At 35.4% G+C, this 24,154-nt stretch overlaps 1 protein-coding gene across 1 annotated transcript in view; it reads right to left on the bottom strand.

Annotated features, from left to right (window-relative positions):
• Positions 1-24,154, bottom strand: part of RIMS2 (regulating synaptic membrane exocytosis 2) — a 790,122-nt gene that overhangs the window by 534,050 nt on the left and 231,918 nt on the right. The window contains exon 4 of the mRNA XM_074202114.1: positions 15,342-15,652. Coding sequence (XP_074058215.1) covers positions 15,342-15,652 — 311 coding nt within the window. The remainder of the gene's footprint in view (positions 1-15,341; positions 15,653-24,154) is intronic.

Raw genomic sequence — 24,154 nt, 5'->3', positions numbered from 1 at the left:
TAAATGTAATCTATATATCCTAAACCCATGACTGAACAGAGTACTTTAGGAAGAAACTTTGATAATGAGTCACAGGTCCAAATTCCAGTTAGCCTGACCTCAAATACTTGGGAGTTGTTCATTTTTTTTCATAACTTCCAAATTATATAGGGTTTGTCCTCTGTTTTTGTTGATTAATCATATTTGAGTCTTTGTGACTGATTTGGAGTTTTCCTAACAATGATACTGGAATGGTTTGCCATTTCTTTCTCTGGCTCATTTTTTTCAGATGAGAAAAGTAAGGAAAATCAGTTTAAGTGGTTTGTCCAGGGTCAAACATGGTTCTGAACTCACGTCCTCCAAACTCCAGGGTTGACACTCTGACCACTGTACCATTTAGCTTCCCCACTTATGTGTTCTACTTTCCTCAAACCAAAGTGAAATGGACTCTTATTCAACTATATGGCTGAGCTTGGGGTTTGTAATTTTTTCACATAAGAATCTGTTTCTAGAAAACCAAATCTCTCTCTAAATTGCTGGGATCAGTGAGGTTTCAGAATTTATTTTCATATATGCATACTTATGACAAAAATATACATTTAAATAGTACAAACATGTGAATGATATGTGATATCTTCAATATGGGACTCTTGATGTGGGAACTCCCTCTACCAATGCCTAGCACAGAAAATGACCTCACTACAACTTTGTAGATAAATCATATTGCAGTGACTGGTGCTGTAGATAAAGGTTAAACTGGTAAGTGGCAAAGACAAGATTGGAACTCATGCCTTGACTCCACAACTAACATTCTAAAACTATATCATGCTGCCTCTACATATAAACAAAATAAACTATAATAGAACTATTTTTGGAAGAGCATAGTGTGGAGGATAATTCTAGCCTTGAAGTTAGGAAAACTGAAATTAAAAATTACCTCACATAACAGTTGTTAGCTGAGTGACCAGAGATAAGTCATTTAACCTAAGTCTCAATTTCCTCATAAGTAAAATGAGAAAAATAATTGTTATTGTGAAGAATAAATGGTTGTGAAAAAATAAATTTTTGTTGTGAAGAATAAATAAGATAGTAAAATGCTTTTCAAATTTTGATGTGTAATTCAGATATTGTTATGGATGTTAATTTTCCCATTAGGGTGGAAGCTTTTGACTGTTATTAACCATATAACTGTGAAGAAGAAAGAATAATTATTACTTGTTAATATTATTAAACAAATTATTTTATTTCCTTTTCTGTGTGATAGGTCCTTATATTTCAAATGATAGAGGTAAAAATTTTACTACTGTAATTTTAAATGTTTAATATTATTATATTTGATAGCCTCTTAGTTCTTTTTTTTAAGAAAGTGAAAATGAATTAACTAGCATATGCATTTAAATTGAGCAAAATATTCTCTGAATAAACTGCTATTTGAATATTCCATGTGGGAATCCTGGCCTAAACATCATATTTGTTACACATGGTTTCTAAGCCTCCTACATTCATGTCCTTCTATTATATTGGCCCTATGCCTGCTCAAAAGTTAGCTGTACTTTGCCAAAGACACTTGCATAACACTAAAAGTCGAACTTTTCTGAGTATGTCACCCTAATCTGTGTAAGTACCATGGCTAGTACCAGGATCTGATCACTTTTTCAAGTCTACTCAATAACATCTTAGAATAACAAGATAACAAAATAAAAAGAATTTTAGAGTTCTTAGATATTTGAGGATAAAACTTACCAAAAGCTTGAGATTCCATTTAAGTTTGAACAAAGGCAAACTGAATTCTAGACCAATATAAAAAGTTCAAATAAATGTTATTAGTTTCAAAAGATACCCAAGTTTTGAGGTTTTGCCCAAGCTTTTTGAAATCATCCCCTTTTCAGACAGATCTTCTTTCCTTTCCTGACTAGGATGCTGACCTCAGTTATCTCCCTGCATGGCAGACACACAAACTAACATATATTATTTATTTTTCTCTTTTTTAATATTTTCTTTATTTGTTTTTCCAACTACATGCAACAGTAGTTTTTATCAATCATTTTTTGAGTTTTGATTTGATTTCTGAGTTTTACATTTTTCACCTTCCCTCTCTTAGCTTCCCTCTTCCCCTGACAGAAAGCAATCTGATATAGGTTCAACACCATATTGATCATAACATATATTTTTAATATATACTTTCTTCCCTAAGGTCCCTTATGATCAATCACACATTTGCAGGCCAGCAACTTGGAGATCAATGGGCTGTCTGCTACTTCAGAACCAAAAAATAATAAGGATAGTTTCTTTGGCCAATTAAAGTAGATTTAATGTCTTCAATATGACTTTTCAGTACCACTTTACCCCAAAATAACAGGTTCCTTATTGTTAAGTTACAGGAAACCCTAAAGGTCTACTTTAGGATAAAACTATCTCATTTCTCTTAAGTCATAAATGTCCCATAATACCTCATATATGAATCTGAGCACATGGAAAAACTCCAAAGTTCAACATTTAAAGATACTCAACTTAGATCAATGCATACCATGGAAACCATGTAAAGACTAACAGACTGCTATCTGTAGGGGGGTGGGGAGAAGGAAGCAAGATTAGGGGTAAAATTGTAAAATTCAAAATAAATAAAATCTTTCTTTTATTTAAAAAAAGATTTAAAGATACTAAATGGCCTACTACAAAATTTTCGTTTCTATACTGAATGCTTCCTCATCATGCAACTTAAAGCTAAAATCATCTGATAAGAACTTACTCAACTCCATTCTTCTGCTATCATCTTCTTCTCACCTTCCTACCTGTCTTTGATCCCATTTCTCCCCATGTTCTCCAGAATTTTGTACCAGTAGTTATCCCCTCTGCTTTCTCTGTCTTCAAACTTGGATAATTAAGGAACAGAAGAGGGCATGAGCAATAGAAAATCTATATGAATTTTGAAATAAGTTCAGACTTGGACTAATATTTTCTTAATTTCATTGAACTAAACAGTTTCTCTAATTGATTCAAATTTTATGTTTCAAGAGTAGAGGCCATCTGGCCCTTAGCCAGACAAGCCAATTGTCGCATCATGTTGAACATTCTTGTTAGAAGTACTTTGTCTTTCAGAGTGCATATCAAAGCATTCTTATAAATAAAGAGGCCTCTTAAGAGTTTGCTATGCCTCATGTGTCATTATAAGTCTTAGAGTCTAGTGATTGATCATTCATTCAGCTGGTCAGCTTTAAGGACAATCAGTCATGTTACAAGACAAGTACTTCCAGCTCTAGCTCATCCATCAACAGCATCAAATATTTATTGAGTGTGCATAATGCACTGGAAGCTGTACAGAATAAACAGAAGACATGATTCTTGTCCACTGAAATCTCAAGTTTTGAAGAATAAAAAGAGAAAGATTCCAGAGAAAGACTGACAAGTTATTTGATCTTAAACTAAGAAAATCATTTGTGTGCTTTTCCTTCAAAGTATCATGGAATTAACTTGCTACTTTTTGCTTAGTGCTCCTTTTCTTATTTATTTTGTCCACTTTCTTGCTTTGTCATTTTTCTTTCTATCATCTTCAATGATTTTTCTTATTCTTTTACTTGTTTGGTCTCTTTTAGTAAGATTGCTAAAAATTGATATTGTTTTCACCTAATACCCAGCTCATCTCAGGTCTCATTAGGATAGAGTATGGTCCAAAAAGTTAGTAAACATGCCACATACCCCTTGGACGTATCATAACTACAAGTTTCCTTCAATGTATTGAACTTATATCATTTAGAAAATGAACTGTAAGGCAAAAATTAATACTTCAAAACAATGAAATCACAGGTAAGGATGTAGCAAATACCTGCAAGTATTAAGTTTAAGAGTCACAAATTAATGATACCTAATCTTATTAAGACATTCACTGCTCCTTGACATTCTTTTTACTCTAATCTTGAATTTACTTATCTCATTGTCCACAGTGATTATTCCAGAAGGTTTCTACTTTCCCCTTGACAACAAAGAAAGATCCTGCACATCATTCTTACAGGAAATAAGTTAACCTCTTACCTCACTGAAAATATTAAGGACATCTGACATGAAGTTCCTCAGCTCCATTCTTCCACTATCATCTTTCTCTTTCCTTCCTGTCACAGACAACAGATTCCTCTGAAATAGAACTCTGTCTCCATTTCTCCAGAATCTTGTATAAGTAGTTATCCCCTTCCCCCACCTCTTTAGTACACGTCCATTTATTACAGTCCTGCTCTACAATACTTAATTTTTTTCCTATGGGAAGCAGAGCTGTTTAGTAGAAAAAAATTCAGTTTAGTAATGAAGTAGTTTGCCATTTTCTTCTCCATCTTATTTTACAAATGGGGAAACTGAGGCAAACAGGGTTGTGATTTACTCAGTGTCATACACCTAGAATCTGTGGTCACATTTGAACTAAGGAAGTTGACCTTTCCTGACTCCAGGTCCTTGTCTGAGTTTCAGTTTATTCTTCCATAAGATAAGGAGGCTGGACAAATTTCATCTGAAGTCACATACATCTCTAGAACTATAATTTAGAAAAGTATTTCCCATATGCTAAATGGCCCTATTATGCTATGTTTTAGAGGCAGATAAATGATGTATTGGATAGAGTTGTGAGTTTGGAGTCAAAAATTTTCCATAAGACCTTTGCTGACTATCTTGGACAAGTCACTTAATTTCCCACAGTTTCAATTTCCTCATCTAAGAAATGAGGAGATTGAACTCAGTGGCTTCTAAGGGCCTTTCCAGCTCTAAAATTTATCCTTATATCATTATATTCCATTAAATTACCATTGAATTTATTGCCTCCATTTAAATTAAAACTTTTTGTAAAAACTGTCTACAACTGATGCTTTGGCATCCTCACTGATCAATCTTTCTTCAGTCCCTTGCAACTGGGCTTCCATCCTCATCAGTTCTGAAAACATTCTCTCAAAACACACGCTGTTGTTATTTAGTCGTTTCAATAGTATTTGACTCTTCTTGATCCCCTTTTGTGGGGCAAGGGGCTCCTGGCAAAAATACCAAAGTGGTTTTCCCCTTTCTTTCTCTGGATCATTTTATAGACAAGGGAACTGAGGCAAAGATGGTAAAGTGACTTGCCATGAATCTCACAGCTAGTGTCTGAGCCAAATTCGAACTCAGATCTCCCTGACTCCAGGTCTGTACTTTCCCTACCAGCTGCCTCTAAAGCACAATATTCTGATGCTCACTAGTGACTACTAAGCAACAACGTCAATGACCTATTTTTAATCTTCATTTTCATTGACTCCTCTCTACCATTTTAACAGATAGCTTTTTTTCTCCTCTCTTAGTATCAGAAGTACAACACCCTCCTACTTCTTCTTTTCCTTCTCTCTTATTAAGTTGTTTTTCAGTCATGTCTTATCTAGTGACTCCATTTAGAGCTTTCTTAGCAGAGATACTGAAGTGGTTTTCTATTTCCTTTGACAGCTCATTTACAGATGAAGAAACAGAGGCAAACAGAATTAAGTGATTTGTCCAAGTTATAATAATAATAAGTGTCTGAGGCTAGATTTGAACTCAGTGAGATCAACCTTCCTAATTCCAGGCCCAACACTCTATCCACTGTTCCACCTAGCTCTGCTAATACATAAACACTGCTTATGATGTTTTCCTTGTCTTCTCCCCAAAACTAAAAAGTCTTCATTCCTTCAAATGATCCTTTCATAATCCTATTTGTGGTCCTCTAACCATCTTGAGCCTTCTCTTCCAGATGTAGTCTCCAGACTTTATAGAAAAGTAAGCCAGAGTGAAAGAACAAGACAAGCATCAACTTTGGGTAGGGGTGGGGTGGCTAGGTGGTGCAGTGGATAGAGCACCACCCTTGGAGTCAGGAGTACCTGGGTTCAAATCCAACCTCAGACACTTAGTAATTACCTAGTCGTGTGACCTTGGGCAAGCCACTTAACCCCATTGCCTTGAAAAATCTAAAAATAATTGGGTGGGGTGGAATGAGGGGAAAGAAGAGAAGAGGGTAGGGAAGGAGGGAAGTCAGGGAAAGAGGAGGCAGGAAAATTTAACTTAAATGGAAAGACTATTCCCTTCCTTTTTCTGATTCTTATATCTCATTTAATATAATCTATTGCATTTGAAGTACATGCTTAGGTCTTTCTTCAGGGGCACTATTGTCTAATATACCTCTCTCATCCTGTTCATTTGAAATGAATTTTTTTCAGGTCCTTTTAGAATTTTATATTTATCCTATTGAATGAGTTGGTAGAATTGGCCTAACTAGGTTGTGATTCTGCCATCCACTATTTTCCCTAACCCTCAAATGTTTGTGTATTTTGAAGATTTTGAGAAGTACTCCATTTGTCACTTCATCTATGATATTGATAAAAATATTAAATTACACAGGCTCTTTATTTGTTCAACCAGAGATTTTTATGAAACTGTATCTCATTAATCTAAGGCAACTAGCTGATGTAGTGGAAGCAGTACTGGGTCTGGAGTCGAGAAAAATCTGTGTTCATATCTGACCTCAGATGCTTACTAACTTGGCAACCCTGAGTAAGTCACTTAACCCCTGTTTACCTATTTTTCTTCATCTATAAAATGGGGTTAACAACAACACCCCACCACTGAGTTATTTGAGGATCAAATGAGAAAATAATCATAAAGCACAACACAGTACCTGTAACATAGAAGCTTATAACTGTTGTTTTTTTAATATTATTAAGAACTATACATTAGGTGTGGCAAAAAGGAAATTTGTTTTACTGATTCAAGAATTAGCCATTAAGACTGAGATTGTCACTACCAGGAAGTATAGTATGTAAAGGGAAATTTGCAATGATGCACTTTGCTTGCATTTCTGGAAGAACCAAGTAACAGCTACACATGTATAAACAGAGGTTAGTCTTCCTCCAGAGATGAAAGGGCAAGTGTGCAACTTGGTATCTTTTTAGGTTATCAAGAGGAAAGGCTAGACAGAAATTTTTATGAAAAAAAAGATCTGGTGAGTTTTAGTAAGTTACAAATTCAATATTAGTTAAAAGAGTAACATGATAGCCAAACTCAAATACTTTTCTTTGTTAACATTAAGACAATTTTTATGACTATAAAGAGGCAATCATTTCCTGTGCTCTGACCTAGTCAAATCACATCTAGAATTGTTTTTACAATTCTTTGCACCATATTTTAGGTGGTACATAGACATTCTAAATGTCTAAGGGGAAGATAACCAGAATAATAACACTAATTCTCATTTGTAAAATGCTTTAAAAGTTATAAAGTCTTTTACTCATAACTATCTGTAGGTAGATATGTAAATTTTATTATTCCCTTTTGTAGTCAAGAAAAATGAGGCAGAGAGAGGCAAAGTGACTTGTCTGGGGTCATACACACTTACATTTTCAGAAAGCAAATCCCTGCCTCCATATTGTTTCCAACACATTCACTTCACTTCCCCATGCACTCTCCCATCTAGCCAACTGAGCACCCAATTTTTCCTCCCAGCACATTGGAGATTGGAGCCTTAAAAGAAGACTTCCTTTATTTATTTCTGTACATATTAAAGCTACCCAGTACAATGTAAACTCCTTCAGAGCAAAATTGACTTGTATGTTATATTTATGTCACTTGTGTCAAGCCAGGACCAGACACATAACATTTAATGAATGGTTGGCTAAATTAATTGTATTGGAAATATTTTAAATGCCCTCAAATATTTGAAGGGCAAAACTAGAAGCAATTGGTAGAAGCTACAGAGGCAGAATTGGGCTCATTATGAAAGAAAAGTTTCCTGAAAATAAGAAAGGCCCCAAAGTAGAATGAGCAACTTCTGGGAGAAATGGATTCTCCTTCTCCCTGGAATTTTGCAAAGGGAGGCTGTGTGACCATTTATCGGTGCTGCTGCTGAGGGACTTTCTACCAAGGTCCAGGTTAAACTGAATGACCTTTGAAATTGCTTCCAATCCTGAAATTCTGTGACTCTGTGAAACCAGGGATGCTATCACAATTGTCCAAGGTATTATTAGAAGAGAAGAATTATAATGGTCTGCAAGGCATGCCAGGGAAGGCTGAGGAAGCAAGTAAAGCCTACTTTGATGACAGGCAATTGGCCCACAGAAAGGCCAAACTTAAAACAGGGTAGCTCTTCAGACTTAATAGCAAAGTAAGCCAGAGTAAAAGAGCAAGACAAGCATCAACTTTGGGTGGGGGGTGGAGTGAGGGGAAAGAAGAAAAGAGGGTAGGAAAGGAAGAAAGTCAGGGAAAGAGGAGGCAGGAAAATTTAACTTAAAGAACATCATGCCCTAGAATCTCTAGCTGAGGCAGCACTCTCTCACCCCACCCCCAAACACACATCTAGCCAACTGAACACCCAATTCTTCCTCCCAAAATTAACACCCACACCAGAATAGGAGTGAAACTTTATTCAATGCCCATAAGTTTAACTGGCTGATTAAAACACCACCAATATCCCAACTGAATGAGCTGATTGAACTCATAGCAGGAAGAAGAGAGTATAAGAAAAGCATAAATGGTCTACTCCATCTCCTTAGCTAGGGTAACCTTTGCAAATGTTCAGCCCAAATGGAGCATGCTAGCTTTGAAATCTGGCTGGTTTTTAGATAGGAATAAAAGAGAGTAATAAGATAGTTATAATTGTTTTTTATATTAAATGAGGTAACCTATGTAAAATGCTTTGAAAACCTTAAGAACAATATATGAAGGCTAGCTGTTATTGTTGTTATTAGCAAAGACAACAAAATCACTTTGAATGAAAGACATGCAAAGGACTGAAAGAACTGAAGATGTGTAGATTATAATTTTATGTTAACATTATTCAGAGTAAGGGGGAAAGGTGATGTCCAAAGAAATGGGATCTAGAAATTAAATTTGAGTTGAATAAAACACGAATTGGAGGCAACTAAGTGGTGTTGTGGATAAAATACTGAGCCTTGAGTCAAGAAGACTCATTCACCTGAGATACTTACTAGCTATGTGACCCTGAGCAAGCCACTTAACCTTTGTATGGCTGAATCCACTGGAGAAGGAAATGGCAAACCACTCCAGTATCTTTGCCAAGAAAACCCCTGGAAAGTATTAGAGTGCTATGATCCACAGGGGTCACATGGAGCTGGACACAACTGAATGATTGATCACCACAAAACGTGTGTTTAATAAGCTATCATATAAGGTTAGGTGAAGGTATTTGTGATTTTGATCCCAGAGAAGAGGGAGAGTCTCCTTCACACACAGCACATTCCAGGTAACTTTCTCTTCTATTTGGCATGCTATCTGTGCATCAGTGCCTTGAGTTAGACCTGGAATTCTCTCTTCAGATGCCACCACCTACATGATAGCTTTCCTGATATCCACAGTGATCAGAGTTCTTCTGTCCTCTTCCTAAAATTACTGTGTTTTTATTTATATATATATATAATATATATATATATATATATATATATTTACTTTTCTTTGAATCTGTTACATCCTGCATACATGTTCCTCCAAAACACACAGTCAGTAAAAAAAAATAAGATTACTAAGGCCATACTGTATCTATGCCATCTTTGTCTTCTTATCTCAAATAATTTGTGCTCAGTAGGTACTTAATGAATTCGTAAAATGAATGAAAGTAACAAGTCTTGATTAGAGGTCTTTAAAGGAAGATTTCAATGACATTTGAGGAGGCAAGAAACGGAATATATCTGTTCAGGTATACACTTTTGCTGTCCTTTTTATCTCAGATTCTTTGTTTCTTGATTGTGTACATGGATCACTAAGCTATTTTTCTAAGATGATCATGGGGCATTCTTGACCCTTTTTTTATCACCTCTAAGCTCAGCCTACCAAGGTACAGGAACTCTGATCTCCCTCAGTGAATTCAGCCTCAACTGAACATATGGTTCTTGCCCAAAGTTTTTCTGTCTTAGTTGAATATATCCCTGATGTCATCTAAGGAGTAGAAAAAATAGAACTGTCTCTGAAAGGGAGACACAGAGACAGAGAGAGCCATATAACAGACTGGATTTGGAGTCATGGAAATGTGGGTATAAATCCAACTCAGCAGTTACTACCTATGTGACATTGGGTAAGTTGCCTGCCCTCTCTATGCCTCTATTTCCTCATTTGTAAATCCCTTGAAAGAAGAAAGCTTCAGTATTTCCCACAATGCCAAGCAAATTATTAGGAAGATAAGGAACTGAACTATAACCTAAAATGATTTAGAGCTTCATACTTCACCCAAATGCAATCAAATTGGGAAAGGTTCCAAAGTCAAAAGACTAATTATATGTAAACATCACTTTGACTCCAGTAGTCACATTGACCGACTGAGATATCCTTTGGCTTTTAAGATCATAAACTGAGAGCTAGAAGGGAATCTAGAGCTCATCTAATCCAACCCCTTCAATTTGCAGATAAAGAAAATGAAGCCAGAGAACAGAAATAATTTACCGGTCACAAAGTGACAAAGACAACTAGTGAACCTGATCCTCATCCTCCCATTCTAGCACTCTTTTAATTATTGCTTGCTATGTCTTAAAGTTAAATTCAACTCTTCTAATAGAAAAATTAAAATAGGGGCAGCTAGGTGGCACAGTGGATAAAGCACCGGCCCTGAAGTCAGGAGTACCTGGGTTCAAATCCGGTTTCAGACACTTAATAATTACCTAGCTGTGTGGCCTTGGGCAAACCACTTAACCCCACTGCCTTGCAAAAACCTAAAAAAATATTAAAATAAAAAACTTTGCCTAATAACAGTTATGAATGTGTAAATAGAGAAAATAAAGGGAAAATTCCGCAGCACCAAGAGAACCAACTCCCATCCAGGGGAGGAAAATTGAAGGGTTCATTATTGGTCACAGATACCTGCTTAATGGGTTTTCTCAGCCATGTGTATTAAAGGATAATAGGACAAGTGCCCCATTTTGCCTCTGATGAGATAATTTAATTACTCCTGAAGAGAAAAGATATACTTTTCCTAATATCACTATTGTCCAACAATTGATGTTCATTTCCATTTTCTAGGCATAATTAACTAAAATGCAGAGCAAAAATCTAGCATCTTCTTTGTTCAGAAGTGTGCTTAGGAGTTCTTAGCACTAAGATCAGCTGTTGGTCTTAGCTCAATGCAGCTCATAAGGGGGAAACATAATTAAGAAATACTCTGAGCCACAAAGGCTAAGCCTGTTCGAATAGCAACCAGAGTTCCTGGGCAAAAGAGAAGGAAAAAAAATTAATTACCATACATCGTCTCTCCAAGGATTTAAGAAGAACCATACTGGGTCAAACTTAAATTCTACCAACCCCAATATTCTCTCTGGCAAAGGTACTGGAAGCATTATCAAGCTACCAAAATTGCTCTCTCCAAAGTTACCAATGATTTTTTAGCTAACACATCCAAAGGCCATTTCTCAGTCCTTATTCCCCTAGACCTCACTGAAGTTTCAACACTGCTGATGACCTGCTCCTCCCCAACACTCTTCTCTTTATATTTCTAGGGCACCAATCTCTCCGGATTCTTCTTCCAACTAATAAATATTTCCCAGCTTTCTTTGCTTGTTCAGATCTGTCCTGGGCTTTCCTCTCTTCTTTCTCTATACCACTTCACTTGGCTTACCTCATCAGTTCCCAAATCTATCCATCCTGCCCAAACTCTCTGCTGAACTCCAACCCCACATCTTCAACTGACTTCTAGATATTTTAAATCAAATGTCCAGTTTATATCTTTAAGTTAAAGATATTCAAAACAAAGTCAATATTCCCCTCACCTAAAAAAACTCCCCCTTCTACCTTCCCCATTCCTTTAGAGGGCAAAACCATCCTCCAATCCCTTAGACTGGCAACCTAAAAGTTACCCTCAATTCCTCACTATCTCTCACCCTCTCTCCCAAGACTTATTGACTTTCCCTCTGCAAAAAAAAAGTTACAACTCCTTTATTCAATACTCTAGTACAAGCCCTCTTCACCTCACACCTAGACCACTGAAATAATGTTACTGAGTCTATCTGCCTTGTATCTCCCCTCTCCAATTCACTCTACATCCAGCCAATAAAGTGAGCAAGTCTGACTAAGCCATTCCCAATTCAAAAACTCCAGTTCATTGAGTGTTAAGGTCCTATCACCTCAAGGCTCAAAGCCCTCATAATCTAGTCTGCTCTATATCTTTTCATCTTCCAGTGACATGGCTTTCCAACTATTCAGATTCAAGACTCCTCATCTCTTGGCTCCAGATATTAATGTTTTCCCCTTTTCAACTCTGCCAGATGATTCCCTGGTTTTCTTTAAATAACAATAAAAATCCAGATTTTTACAGAAAACCTTTCCCAGCCTCTCTTAATTCTAGTGCCCTCCCTCTGTTAATTTCCTTTGGATCTTATATGGAACTGGCCTTGTCTCTGTTTGCATGTTTTGTACCCCCTCCCCAATATGAGTTCCTTGAGGCAGAGACATCTTTCACCTCTCTTTTTAGCCCCAGTGCTCAGCTTAGTGGCTGGAACACAGTAGGAATTTGATGAATGTTTACTGATTGCTTTATCATTGTCACTCTCATTTTATATATAATGAAACTAAAGAAAAGAGTGGTGAAGTGACTGACTTGTGGGGTTTCAAACAGTAAGGGACCATGAGCATGCCTAGTTCTGCAGCACAGACATAGCACTATGTACTTTACATAGAAGTGTTTAACATTCATTTCAATCCCTCTAGCACTTACTGAGCACCTACTGTGTGCCAGATTATATTCTAGGTACTGGGAATTCAAAGACAAACATGAAGCAGCCCCTATTGTCCTCATTCTATTCATTAGTTCCATCTCCTAACTCCTAAAAGTTATATCTCTTAATGCATTAGGCTTTTTCAGCCACTACATAACATCTCTGATTCATATTAAGCTTGGTGACCACTAAAACATCCAGTTTTTCAAACAAACTGCTAACTCTTATCTCATACTTGTGGTGCATATTTTTTAAAAACCAAAGTATAAGACTTTACATTTATTTGAACTGAAATTGTTTATTGGAATCTCATTGGTGTCATCGCAAATAGTGAGTATCAAGTGTATAAGGCAAGATTGAATTCAAGCCCTCCTGACTCTAGAGCTGGTATTCTGTCCACTACAGAGTTAAGCTGCCATTAACTCTGATTCCCTCACATTCAGGGCCATCTCCATTCATCTTGATCCATATCTGGCCACTGAATCCACATGGCTCCAGGGGAGAAAGTGGGGCTAGTGACAACCCCCCTCACTCCAATCCAATTCACATGCTTGACATGACATCATCTCCCTGCTGTCTTAGTTTTCTTCAAGAATGAAGAACAAACATCATCATAATCATTATCATCATCACTTGAAAAGCATAGTAAGTATGACTTTATAGAAGCCATAATGTTAGGTTACACAAAGATCCCTGGGCACTTCACTAGAAATCTCAAATCATGAATAGCTATTCTTTGAGTCTAATTATTCAACCAGTTGAATTCATCTAGCTGTATTATCTATTCCATATATTTTGAACTATTCCTTAAATTTAGGCTAACTATACCTAGAACATTCCCCGATCTGTTATTAAACTGTTGAAAAAGGAAATAAAGTTTGTCTGGCATGATCTAACTCTGAGGAAGCTATACTGGCTCTTTATAATCACAACTTTCTGTTCTAGAGTCATCAAACCATTTCTGTAGAGACCCTTTCTAGAATTTTCCTAGGAATTTAAGTCAAGTTCACTGGTTTATTATTTGCAGACTTTTTCCTTTTCTGAAAACTGGAATATTTATCTTTTTCAATCCTGTATTATCCAAAATTTTTCAAATATCATTGACAACTAGTTAGCAAATATAACTGTCAGTTCTTTAGGATCATTTGGCCTAGATGACATGAATTCATCAAGAGCTACTGGGTAATCTTTCACTCCTTCCTTTTCAGCTTCAATATCAATTCTCTTAGACCAGTGAAAAGGTTATCATTATACTTGGCAGAGAAAAAGACAGAAGTAGAAACTAGATTTGTGATTTGAGTGTATGAGGGAATTCCCAGATGAAAATTTTTCCTTTCCAATGCAGGTCAAAATCTTTTGTAATGTTCAGTCCTAGAGAGTTGCCTAGAGTACTGAAAGGTTAAGAGACTTGGCCAGTCATATGGCTAGTATGCATTCAAGCCTTGAACCAGATCTTCCTGTTTCTCTGTTCACTGTGCTATTTTCTCACAGAGAAAATAGAAATATAAGAATCAAACATCTCTTCCTTCTCTCTGGTCCCAGTTATCACCATCTCATCAAAGCAACAGTCCTCTTTCTTCAACACATCTACTCTTTTGTTTAATAAAACAACCAAGCCTCATCATTTTGTTGTCCACTTCCATTGTCGGTATCAGCTTTTCTGAGGTTACTTTTAAAGAATCATGCTATCCCCTTATATTCATCTGTTTACCTGCCCTTGCTTTCTTCTTTTATATTTTTTTTTTAAATTCTCAATTCTATGTTCTAATTCTCAATTCTAAGTTCTACAGATAGCAAGTAGCAATGAATTTTGGGATTCTGAACCACTCTCTGACTCCAAGTTCAGCCCTCTTTTTTTACTGCATCATACTTTCTCCATTTCAGCATATAAGGAAAAATAAATAAACATCACCAAATATAATTTATTAAAAACATAAATGTCAAATTTGTTGAAAAATGTAATGGGGAAGAATGAAGTGCTCTTGAGAGAATGATTTAGTCAGCATATTGCCTCCTGAAAATACTCATTCTGGACTATAAATATAGCTACTGGCTTATGGAAGGAAAATTTCCTTAAGTCATCTCTTCCTATTGAATCCTAGTGACCAACCACTACACTAAAATACTCAATTTGAGTTTCCTCCCTTTTTAAATTATACCTTCTAATGATTTCAATCAATTTCATCATCCTCAAATATGAAGTATGATTATGTATAACTGAAATGAATGGTGGAGACTAAGCAAAAATAGAGAAATGAAGAGAAAATATTTCTTGTAACTTACCTATCATGGAATTATAAGACCAAGGATTTGGAACTAGAAAGGACCTTGGAGGTTGCTTAATTGATTCCCTTCATTTTCCTTCTTTTTTTTTTACTTTTAACTTTATTTTACAACATTTATTTTTTTCCTCCACCTACTTCTTTCTCCTCATTGGATAAAAAGAAACAAATCAAATACGCCTAATCAAGCAAAGCAAATTCCCACACTGGCTATGTCCAAATTAAATGAAATAGAAAGACCAAGGATGATTAAATTATACAAATAATAAGTGACAAAGCTATGTTTGCCCTTCCCTCCATCATAATGTTTAAATTATGAGATCCTACAAAGAATTTCTTCTTGACAATAAACACGTAAGTTCTTTCATACAAATAAAAACAAAGTAAATAGAATTACCTGTCTGAAGTCATGTCGCTTGTAATGGGATGCTTCATTCCTGACCCATTTTTAATTGATTCCTGCCTTGTAAGCCCATGAGGTCGACTTTTATCTAGAGAGGGGGCAGGCAGGTCCCCTGGAGTTCCTTGGTACTGAGCCTGTTCATGTAGCTTTGCTTTCTTCTCCTGAGGAGCCTCTTCATTCCGCATTCCTCGGAGAGCCTGTTGATCAGGGTGCTGGGATGTGTTAGAGCCACTATTATAGAACCAAGCTCCTGATTTAGTGAGGATTTCTTGTTGTTTTCGGCACAAGTTACAAACCCACATGACCTGTAAAGAAAATAAGAGGCAAAAAAGATGTATCTGATTTAATTAAAATTCAGTCATTAAATATCTACTATATATCCTGAAGGTACAAAAACAAAATCAAAACAGTTTCTAAATTTTAAAAGCTTATATTCTATTATATTTACATTTTATATCTGTAAAATGATGGTAGGACTAGATCACTTCTAAGGTCTCTTCCAATTCTAAAGACAAATAGGAATGTGCTGAGTTAGAGTTAGTGTTAGCTCTATAGTTATTATAACTTCAGAGATGACAATATGCAGCTACCACAAAGCAAGAACAAAAATATAATAATATTCCCCGTTATTTTTCTTTCTTTTTATTAACAACAACAAAAAAAACCTCGTGCAGTTCAAGGAAATTTTGAAGAATTTGACTTGATCTACATCATTCTTTGAGCTATTAGTTTTATTTCCTCAACTGAACTATATGTTTTTGAGATCAGAAAATGTAAGTTTGAACTTTTTTGTATATGCTCCCTAGAATAGTACTAGACATAGAGTAATACTTACTGAGTATTTCTTAATTGTTCTATGGTAAGATTAGGAATTCAGTTATTGTCAATTACTAACAGGGGAACCTGGTCCAAATCACTTAACCTTTCTGGTTCTTGGTTTCTTCATCTGTAAAAAAGAAAGGGGATGAACTAGACAACCCTAAAGATACCTTTTAGTCCTATTTCTATGACCTTTAAAAGTGAAAAAAGACAGTAGCATCCTAGATGATAGAGATAGACTTTTCAAAGTTCTCAAGAGAACAGAACAGGGGGATGTATCTAACATGATGAAATTTAATAGGGAGAAATATGCAAAGTCTTTTCCTTGAATTTTAAAACAATTAACTCTGTAAGTGTAAAATGGAAGAGGTATGGTTATAAAGGAATTTACCTTTAAAAAAACCTGGGTGTTTTAGTGGTCCACAAGTTCAACATGAACCAACAGTGTGATATGGCAGTCAAAAAAAGTAGATGTACCATTGGTCTGCATTAAAAGAAGCATAGCTCCCAAGGATCAGAATGTGATGGTATTATTGTACTATGCCCTAATCAGACCTCCTGTGAAAAATAATATACAGTTATGAAGATGACAGTTTAGGAAGAACATCATTAATCTGAACAACATTGAGAAACTGGTAAATAAGATGAAAATGTAATCAACAAGAGAGAAAGAAAGGCCAAAAAAAATTCCCTGATATCATGGACTTGTCTAATGGGGGAGAAAAAAAATCAAACAAGATAATGAGATAATCAACAGAAAGATGAAACTAGGATTAATTGGGAATTTAAAAGGTCTTCCTTTAGTCAAAAAAGTCAAGATATGGAGATGAAAAAGGAGAAAATCCTAGGCATTTGAGGAGAGCCAGTGAAAATACCTAAATTCAAGAGATAGGAGTTTCATGTGTAAGGAACAGGACGAAGGATAACTTAATGAACCAAAGAATACATGGAAGATACTAGGGTGTAAAAAGGCTATGAAATAGAATGGGGACAGGTAACAGATGGCTTTATAAGACAGAGAATTTTATATTTTATTGTGGAGAAGATAGCCCATAGGATTTGTTGAATAGGGAAGTGATATGGTTAGACCTATGCTTTAGATCAGTTTGACAGTTGAGGAGAGGACAAACTGGAATGGGAAGAAAGATGAGGCAGGAGACAAATGAGTAGGCCAATTCAATAATTCAAGTATGAAGTGATGAGGGTCTGAACTAGGATGATAGCAATTTCAAAATAAAGAAGAGAATATATAAGAAAAAGCACAATCAATTAAATTTGGAAACAGATTGCATATAGGGGGCCAAAGGAGTAAGAAACTCAGGAGGACATCTAGATTATGAACCTGGGTGACTGGGAAGATGTTGGTGCTTTTGACAGTAATAATGCCTTAGAATTCATGTCATATGAGACTCAATAGAATAAAACTAGTGATATTAAGCCTGGAGAAGATTTATTTTCTTTGGGGGGTGGAGAGACAGGAGAGTGAGCTTCGAGTGTCTTAAAAATTGTCTATGGACAATGGTTTAGATTTGTTTGAGGGGGAAGAGGAGTGATTGGTAGCAGTAACAAAGCTTCAATATCAGCAAGACTTATTAACAATTAGAGTTATCAAAAAGAATGAGTGGAATGACTAGAAATATGCTCTCCCTATTAGAAGTCTTTAAGCAAAATTAGGTGACTATGGGTCAGGCATGTTGAGGTAGGGAGTCTTTTTTTGGCTGCACCCAATGACTACTGAAAACCCCTCTAACTGAAATCTATAATTTTGGAAAAATCAAGCCCTAAAATATAATTTTAGAGCCAAAGCAAACTTTATATCTTTCCTCCATCTTTCCCTAAGCCTAACTTTCTTCAAGGCCAAGTTCAAATCAGTTTTTTTTTGTCTTTGAAACATACTCTAATAATTCCATCCTCAAATAAGTTTCACTTCACTACAAAATAATAATGCACTTTCATTTCATTCTACCCAGCTGAGTATTTGTTCATGTTTTTCTATTATTTTGATTCAAAATTCTTAAAATTTTCAAGGGTATTAATTTGATCCTTTATTACTATTGAATTCTACATAGTATCTATCACAGTAAAGACTTAATAAAAACTTGCTAAATTTCATTTATCTGAATACATCATAAACCAAAATAAAAGACAGTAAATGATGTAGTACAAATATGCTGCGCTCTGTTTATTTATGATTTATAACCTGCCTTCTTCCAAAAGGATTTGGGATAGCAATTATACCAGTACATAAGTGGATTTAAATATTAGAAGAATTATTTCTAGCATTCAAATACCATCTTTCCTAAAGAAAAGAAGATGAATTGTTGTCTTATGGCTTAATTTTCTTTTGCTAGGGTTAGTTCAAATCAGTACTTAATGAAATCCATGTAATCCAGGCTGACAAGAAAGTCATTTTTCAGGCTCAAACATCAGCCTTTGTCCACCATCTGGTGCCAAAAGTTGGTACTGCAAGTGTCTCAATAAAGTAAAAATGCAGTAAAGAACATAACCTAAAGCATTCTACCTTAGCTTGAAAAGGACTATATAAGTTCAGTCAGTTCAACCATTGCTTTTTGGAAGTGGGAAAAAACTAAGTTCTGTATATATTAAAACTTGCCTGAGGTCACAAAACTAGATAACAAGGGAGCTGTAACTAGAATGCAAGTCTTCTAAGTAATACTAGCTTGGTGTTCTCTTCTGTCCCACATTCCTCTAAAATCTACTACACCATGATTCTTTTAAATTTTATAAAGCATGTGACTTTTCTTTTTCACTCTTATACAAATGACTGTGGTTCTTCCATTCAGTTCCCATGCTGATTCCTTGTCATGGTATGATGATGACTGAGTTCTGCAAAGATCCAAGTTTCTGGATAGATATTATCAAGTTCAAAAAGTTTTTCATAGTGGGCTGGTAATGTCTACATTTCTGTCATTCTGAGGACTAGCCTAGCTAAGTAACACAGTGTATGTCTGTCAACTGAAAAGTAACTTTGCCAAAATGTTGGCAACCGGTTGATGCCAGATCACAAAAAATATCCAGTGGGAGGAAAAAGCATTTTGCTTTGGTGTAGGGAGTATTCAAACTAATGAAATCAGCAATACTTAATGTATGTAAGTATTCCTTGGATACATGTGAAAAATTGAGTACTATGAAGTTACATGAAACTATTAAATTTGTATGAAATCACTATATATCTATGTTGAAATATCACATGTCTGTCTTAGAGAACCATATTTCTATCATGAATAACACTCCTGTCACAATTGAAGTAAAATTGGTAAACTGAAATATAAATAGCTAAACAATCACTGTTATCCAGAAACAACCTTCACTTACTTTTTCTCTTTCTACTATTGATTATATCCACTAATTGCTAACACATATATTGGTGGGAGAATAGGTCCTATAAAATTTACTCTCATTTCCTCCTTTACCTTTTTTTATTCTTCATTTTCCCCTCCAAGAAATAACTTAGTAACTAATAATTTATTATCTTATGAGTGAACTTAAAACCATTAGCTCCAAGAGAGTAAAGAAAAAAATAAAAATTAAACACACAATCTTTTATATATATGTAAACTTCTCAAATAAAAATGGTGCTATTAGTGATGAACACATCTTGAATTTCTCTTCTGTTGATGGTAATAGATTAGCATGACTAGAGGTGCCACCTATAATAATAAAACATGGAAAAGTTATTTGTCTTGGATTTTTTTGAACCACATTTATGATTTCATTAATGTAAGAAACTCTTGATAAGGAAATTCCCTCTATCAATAAAGATCAGTAAGTGTTCTGCAACTTAGTCTTTCAATTAAAAAGATGTCTGATGTACTTAGAAGTTAAATGACTTACCTATCAAATATGGAATGTGAAGCCTAATTCTGAGTCTTTCTAATTCTAGATGGGCTCTCTATTCTTTATGCCATTCTGGCTCTAACTTTTCTCATAATGTAATAAAGTCCCACAAGATGACTTCATTAGAATCACAGAGCTAACTGCCTGTCCCTCTAATATAAATAAACTATGAGGATTGTGATTTTAAATGTTTGAAAAATGTGTTTGCTTAAAGAATTCCACAGGTAGGACCAATTAACTTTGTTGGTTATCATCATCAACAACAATAACCAGAAATATTTATTATATACTCATCAATGCAAGACAATGCTAGGTACTGGAAAGGTGAAAATATAGAAGACTTTATTGCTATCCTCAAAGAACTCATTACAGAGACATTAAACATTATACATATACATTAGAGATGAATAATAACAGTAAACATTACATGCAATGAACATCAAATATTTCTGGACAGTAAATGATACTGGAGTTCAAAGAAAGGACAGATAGAATTAGAGATTTGAAGAAAGGTGTTCAGGAATCTGTAGTCCAAGTACCAGAATGTCTACTCAGCTTTATACAGAGAAAAGATCCATTGGTCTAGAATGCTTGCCCTCTGTCAACTATTTTGTAAAGACACATACTAGGTACAAGAGAAATTATAAAATATAATTAAAATGAGACAAAATTCATCATGCCTGATTGGAAAAAAATCAAGGTGCATATTCTACTAAATGTGGTTCAGTAATATCATTTGCATATGAAACATTATTAAAATATTGACAAAAGCATGTAATATATGTTGTCCTCCTCTCTTTACCCTCTCTCCCTCCCTCCTTTCTTCCTTCCCACTGTCTCCCTTCCCCTTCTTTTTCCTCCTTTCTCCCTGCCCTCCTCTCATTTTCTTTTACTTTCTTCCTCCCCTCTACCTCTCTACTTCTTTATTCCTCCCTGTCTGTCTTCTCTACTCCTCTATTCCACCCCTCAGTCTCTCTCTCCCCATCCCCCTCCCTCCCATCTCTCTCTTCTTCTCTCCACCACCTTTATCTTTCTCCCTTTCCTCCATCTCTTTTTCTTCTTTCCTTCCCTTTTCTCTTTCCATATATATATATATATATATATATATATATATATATATATATATATGTATATATATATATATATAGATAGATAGATAGATAGATAGATAGATAGATAGATAGATAGATAGATAGATACATAATTGTGTTTCCTGGCAAAATTCCCCAGGTGAAACTCCCTCACAAAGGCTATGGGATCAACCATGAGTTTGAGTCTGTAACTCAAAATCTTAAAAGGTTGCCTGGGGCACTGAGCAGTCAACTTAGTAGTCAGTATGAATTAGAAGCAGGATTTTATCACAGGCTTTCCTGACTACAAGGCCTTTTATCCCTCCCCTATGCCATGCTATTTGAATAATTACACCCAAATGATTTGACTCTCTCCCCAAAGTTCAGAATACCTTAATAGGGTTTTAGATGAACATAAATAAATATGGGCATACCTTAGAGTTGAAAGGGATCGCTGAAGGTAGCCTAGCCCATACCCAACAAAAATTTCCTCTTTGGTTGATAGAATGAAAAGAGAAGCAAAGAATTCAATTACAATCCTGATTCTCATGCTGTTTGCTCCCTGTAAATTACTCGGTATAGATCTTGTGTATACCTAATTGTTTATGTATTGTCTTCCCCATTAGAATGTGACTTCCTTGAGGGCAGGGACTGGCTTTTTACCTACCTTTGTATTTCAAGAGTACAATTCACTGCCTGATATATATGTCCTTAATAAATGCTTGTTGATTTAATTACTTATGTGACCTTGGGCAGATCATTTAACTTCTCTATATCTCAATTCCCTACTCTATAGAATAAAGTAGTTGATCTAAATGGTCTCTAAGGATCTATAAATTTCCAACAAATGGCCATCTTTCCTTTACTGATAAACTTCTAGAGAGGAGCCACCAAAATACCTCCAGGAGCAGCCTATCTCATATTTGGTTAATTCTAATTGATAATTTTTTTTCTTTGCATCAAGGCTAAATCTTTTTGCCTGTAGCTTTCAACCCCTGTTTCTTCTAATTCCTCTCTCTAAATACAAGTAATGCCTTATCACTCTCAAATGACAATCTTTCAAATAATTATTGACATCTATCATGGCACAAACTCCCTAAAGTCTTATCTTCTCTAGATTAAACATCCCCGAGTCTTTCAACCGATCTTCACTTGGACTCAAGACACTTTCACATCTTGTTTGACCTCTCAGGAGACACTCTACTTCGTCAATATTCTCTTTAAAATGTGGTACCCAGACAAAACTCCACATTGGCTCTGACTACGGCAGAATCCAGTTGTGCTTAGAATTGTTTATTCAATGAAGTTCAATAACCCACTAACTTTTTTGACTGCCATTGTAAGCTGCTAATCTCTTCAGATCTTTTTTCAGACAAATTATTTTCTCATCAATTCTCTCCCATCTTAGACTTGGAAAAGTGTACTTAAGTGCAAGATTTTACATTTCTTCCTAATCAGTTCAATCTTATATTCTGACAAACATTTTAGCCTTTCAACAGGGAACTTTAAAAATATTTCACCAAGATGTAAGCAAATCATATCCAATCCATTCCATTTAACTCCTAGTTTAGTAGCCCTAGTAAAAACAGAATTGAAGTTAGCCTGACATGATCTGTGGTTAAAAAAAACAGGCTGACTCTTTGTGATTAATGCTTTCATTTATAGATGGTCCATGACTATAACTTTAAAAATGCATTCTAATATTTTTAAATCAATTCAGTTCAATTCAGTTCAATACTTTGCAGATTCCATTCTCTTCTAGCCTTTGCACTTTTCCAATGTTTCCTTCTGTGGTTATGATTTTTTTAAAGAACACTGCTCATCAGTCATATAAGCTAATTCTTTCTGAACTTGGCTATATAATTTCAATTCAGTTTATTTCAATTCAAAAGACTTTCTCTATTGGCATTAGTTTTGTCTTCCCACTCCTGGATATAGAGCAGTTATATCTGTTAGATATTTTTATTTGTTATAGGACTGTCAGAGGTTTAAACTCTGAGGAATGACTCTCAAAATGAACTAATCTTTCACTCTTAATCCTACCCTCTTTCCAACTTCACTATTACTGTAGAAGGTACTATCATCCTTCCAGTCACCCAGACTTGCAACCTAGCTATCATCCTCAATCCCTTACTTTCCCCTCTCATCCATTTAATCCAATATGTTGCCAAGGTCTGTTGACTTTACCTTCATAAAATCTCTCATATGTACCCCTTTATTTCCTCTGACACTGCTACCACCCCGGTGCAAGGCCTTATCTCCTCATGCTTGGACTACTGGACCTGCTAATTGGTCTACCTGCTTTGTTTCTCCCTTCTCCTGTCCATTCTCCACTCAGCTGTCAAAGTGATATTTCTAAAGTATAGGTCTAACTACATCATCACAAATTTAATAAACTCCAGTGAATCTCTACCTACATGATAAAATTTTTAAATCTCTTGTTCGGTATACAAAGTTCTTCATAACCTGCTTCCTTCATATTTTCCAGTCTTTTTACGCTTTTCACCTCCCCTTCTCCACATTACCTGTGCTCTAGAAACATTAGCCCTTCTGTGGCTTATTGGACAAGATACTCTATTATATAACTCCACAAATTTTCACTGGCTGTTCCCCAGGCCTGGAATTCTCTTCTCTCCTCATCTCTACCTTCTGGCTTTCTTGGCTTCCCATTTTTTACAAGAAAACATTTATAATCCCTCTGAATTGTAGTGCCTTCCTTCTATTGATTATTTTCCATTTGTCCTGTTCATATTTTGAACCTGTGGATGACAGCTTTTCAGAAAAACTATCCTTCTTCCATTCTTCACAGAGGACATCTGCAGTACTTTGCACCTTAAAGACCATTCTGGAAATGCATTTCTGTCTTCAGAATCTAGTTCTAAAGGAAGATAATGGAAATGCTTCACTACCTAACTTTTGCCTGGATGGGATTAAAATGAAAAAGTCTCAAAGAAAGAGAGAATGGGGCTAGGTCATGAACAGGAAACTAACTGATTTAGCTTTTGGAGTGATTAAAAGAAAATAAGTGAAAACTTATGGAAAAATGAAAATGCTGCTGAA

The sequence above is a fragment of the Macrotis lagotis genome, chromosome X (genome assembly GCF_037893015.1).
Source record: "Macrotis lagotis isolate mMagLag1 chromosome X, bilby.v1.9.chrom.fasta, whole genome shotgun sequence".
Lineage (NCBI taxonomy): Eukaryota > Metazoa > Chordata > Mammalia > Peramelemorphia > Peramelidae > Macrotis > Macrotis lagotis.
Note: the sequence above shows the minus strand (reverse complement) of the source record. Positions and strands in the feature narration are given on the sequence as shown.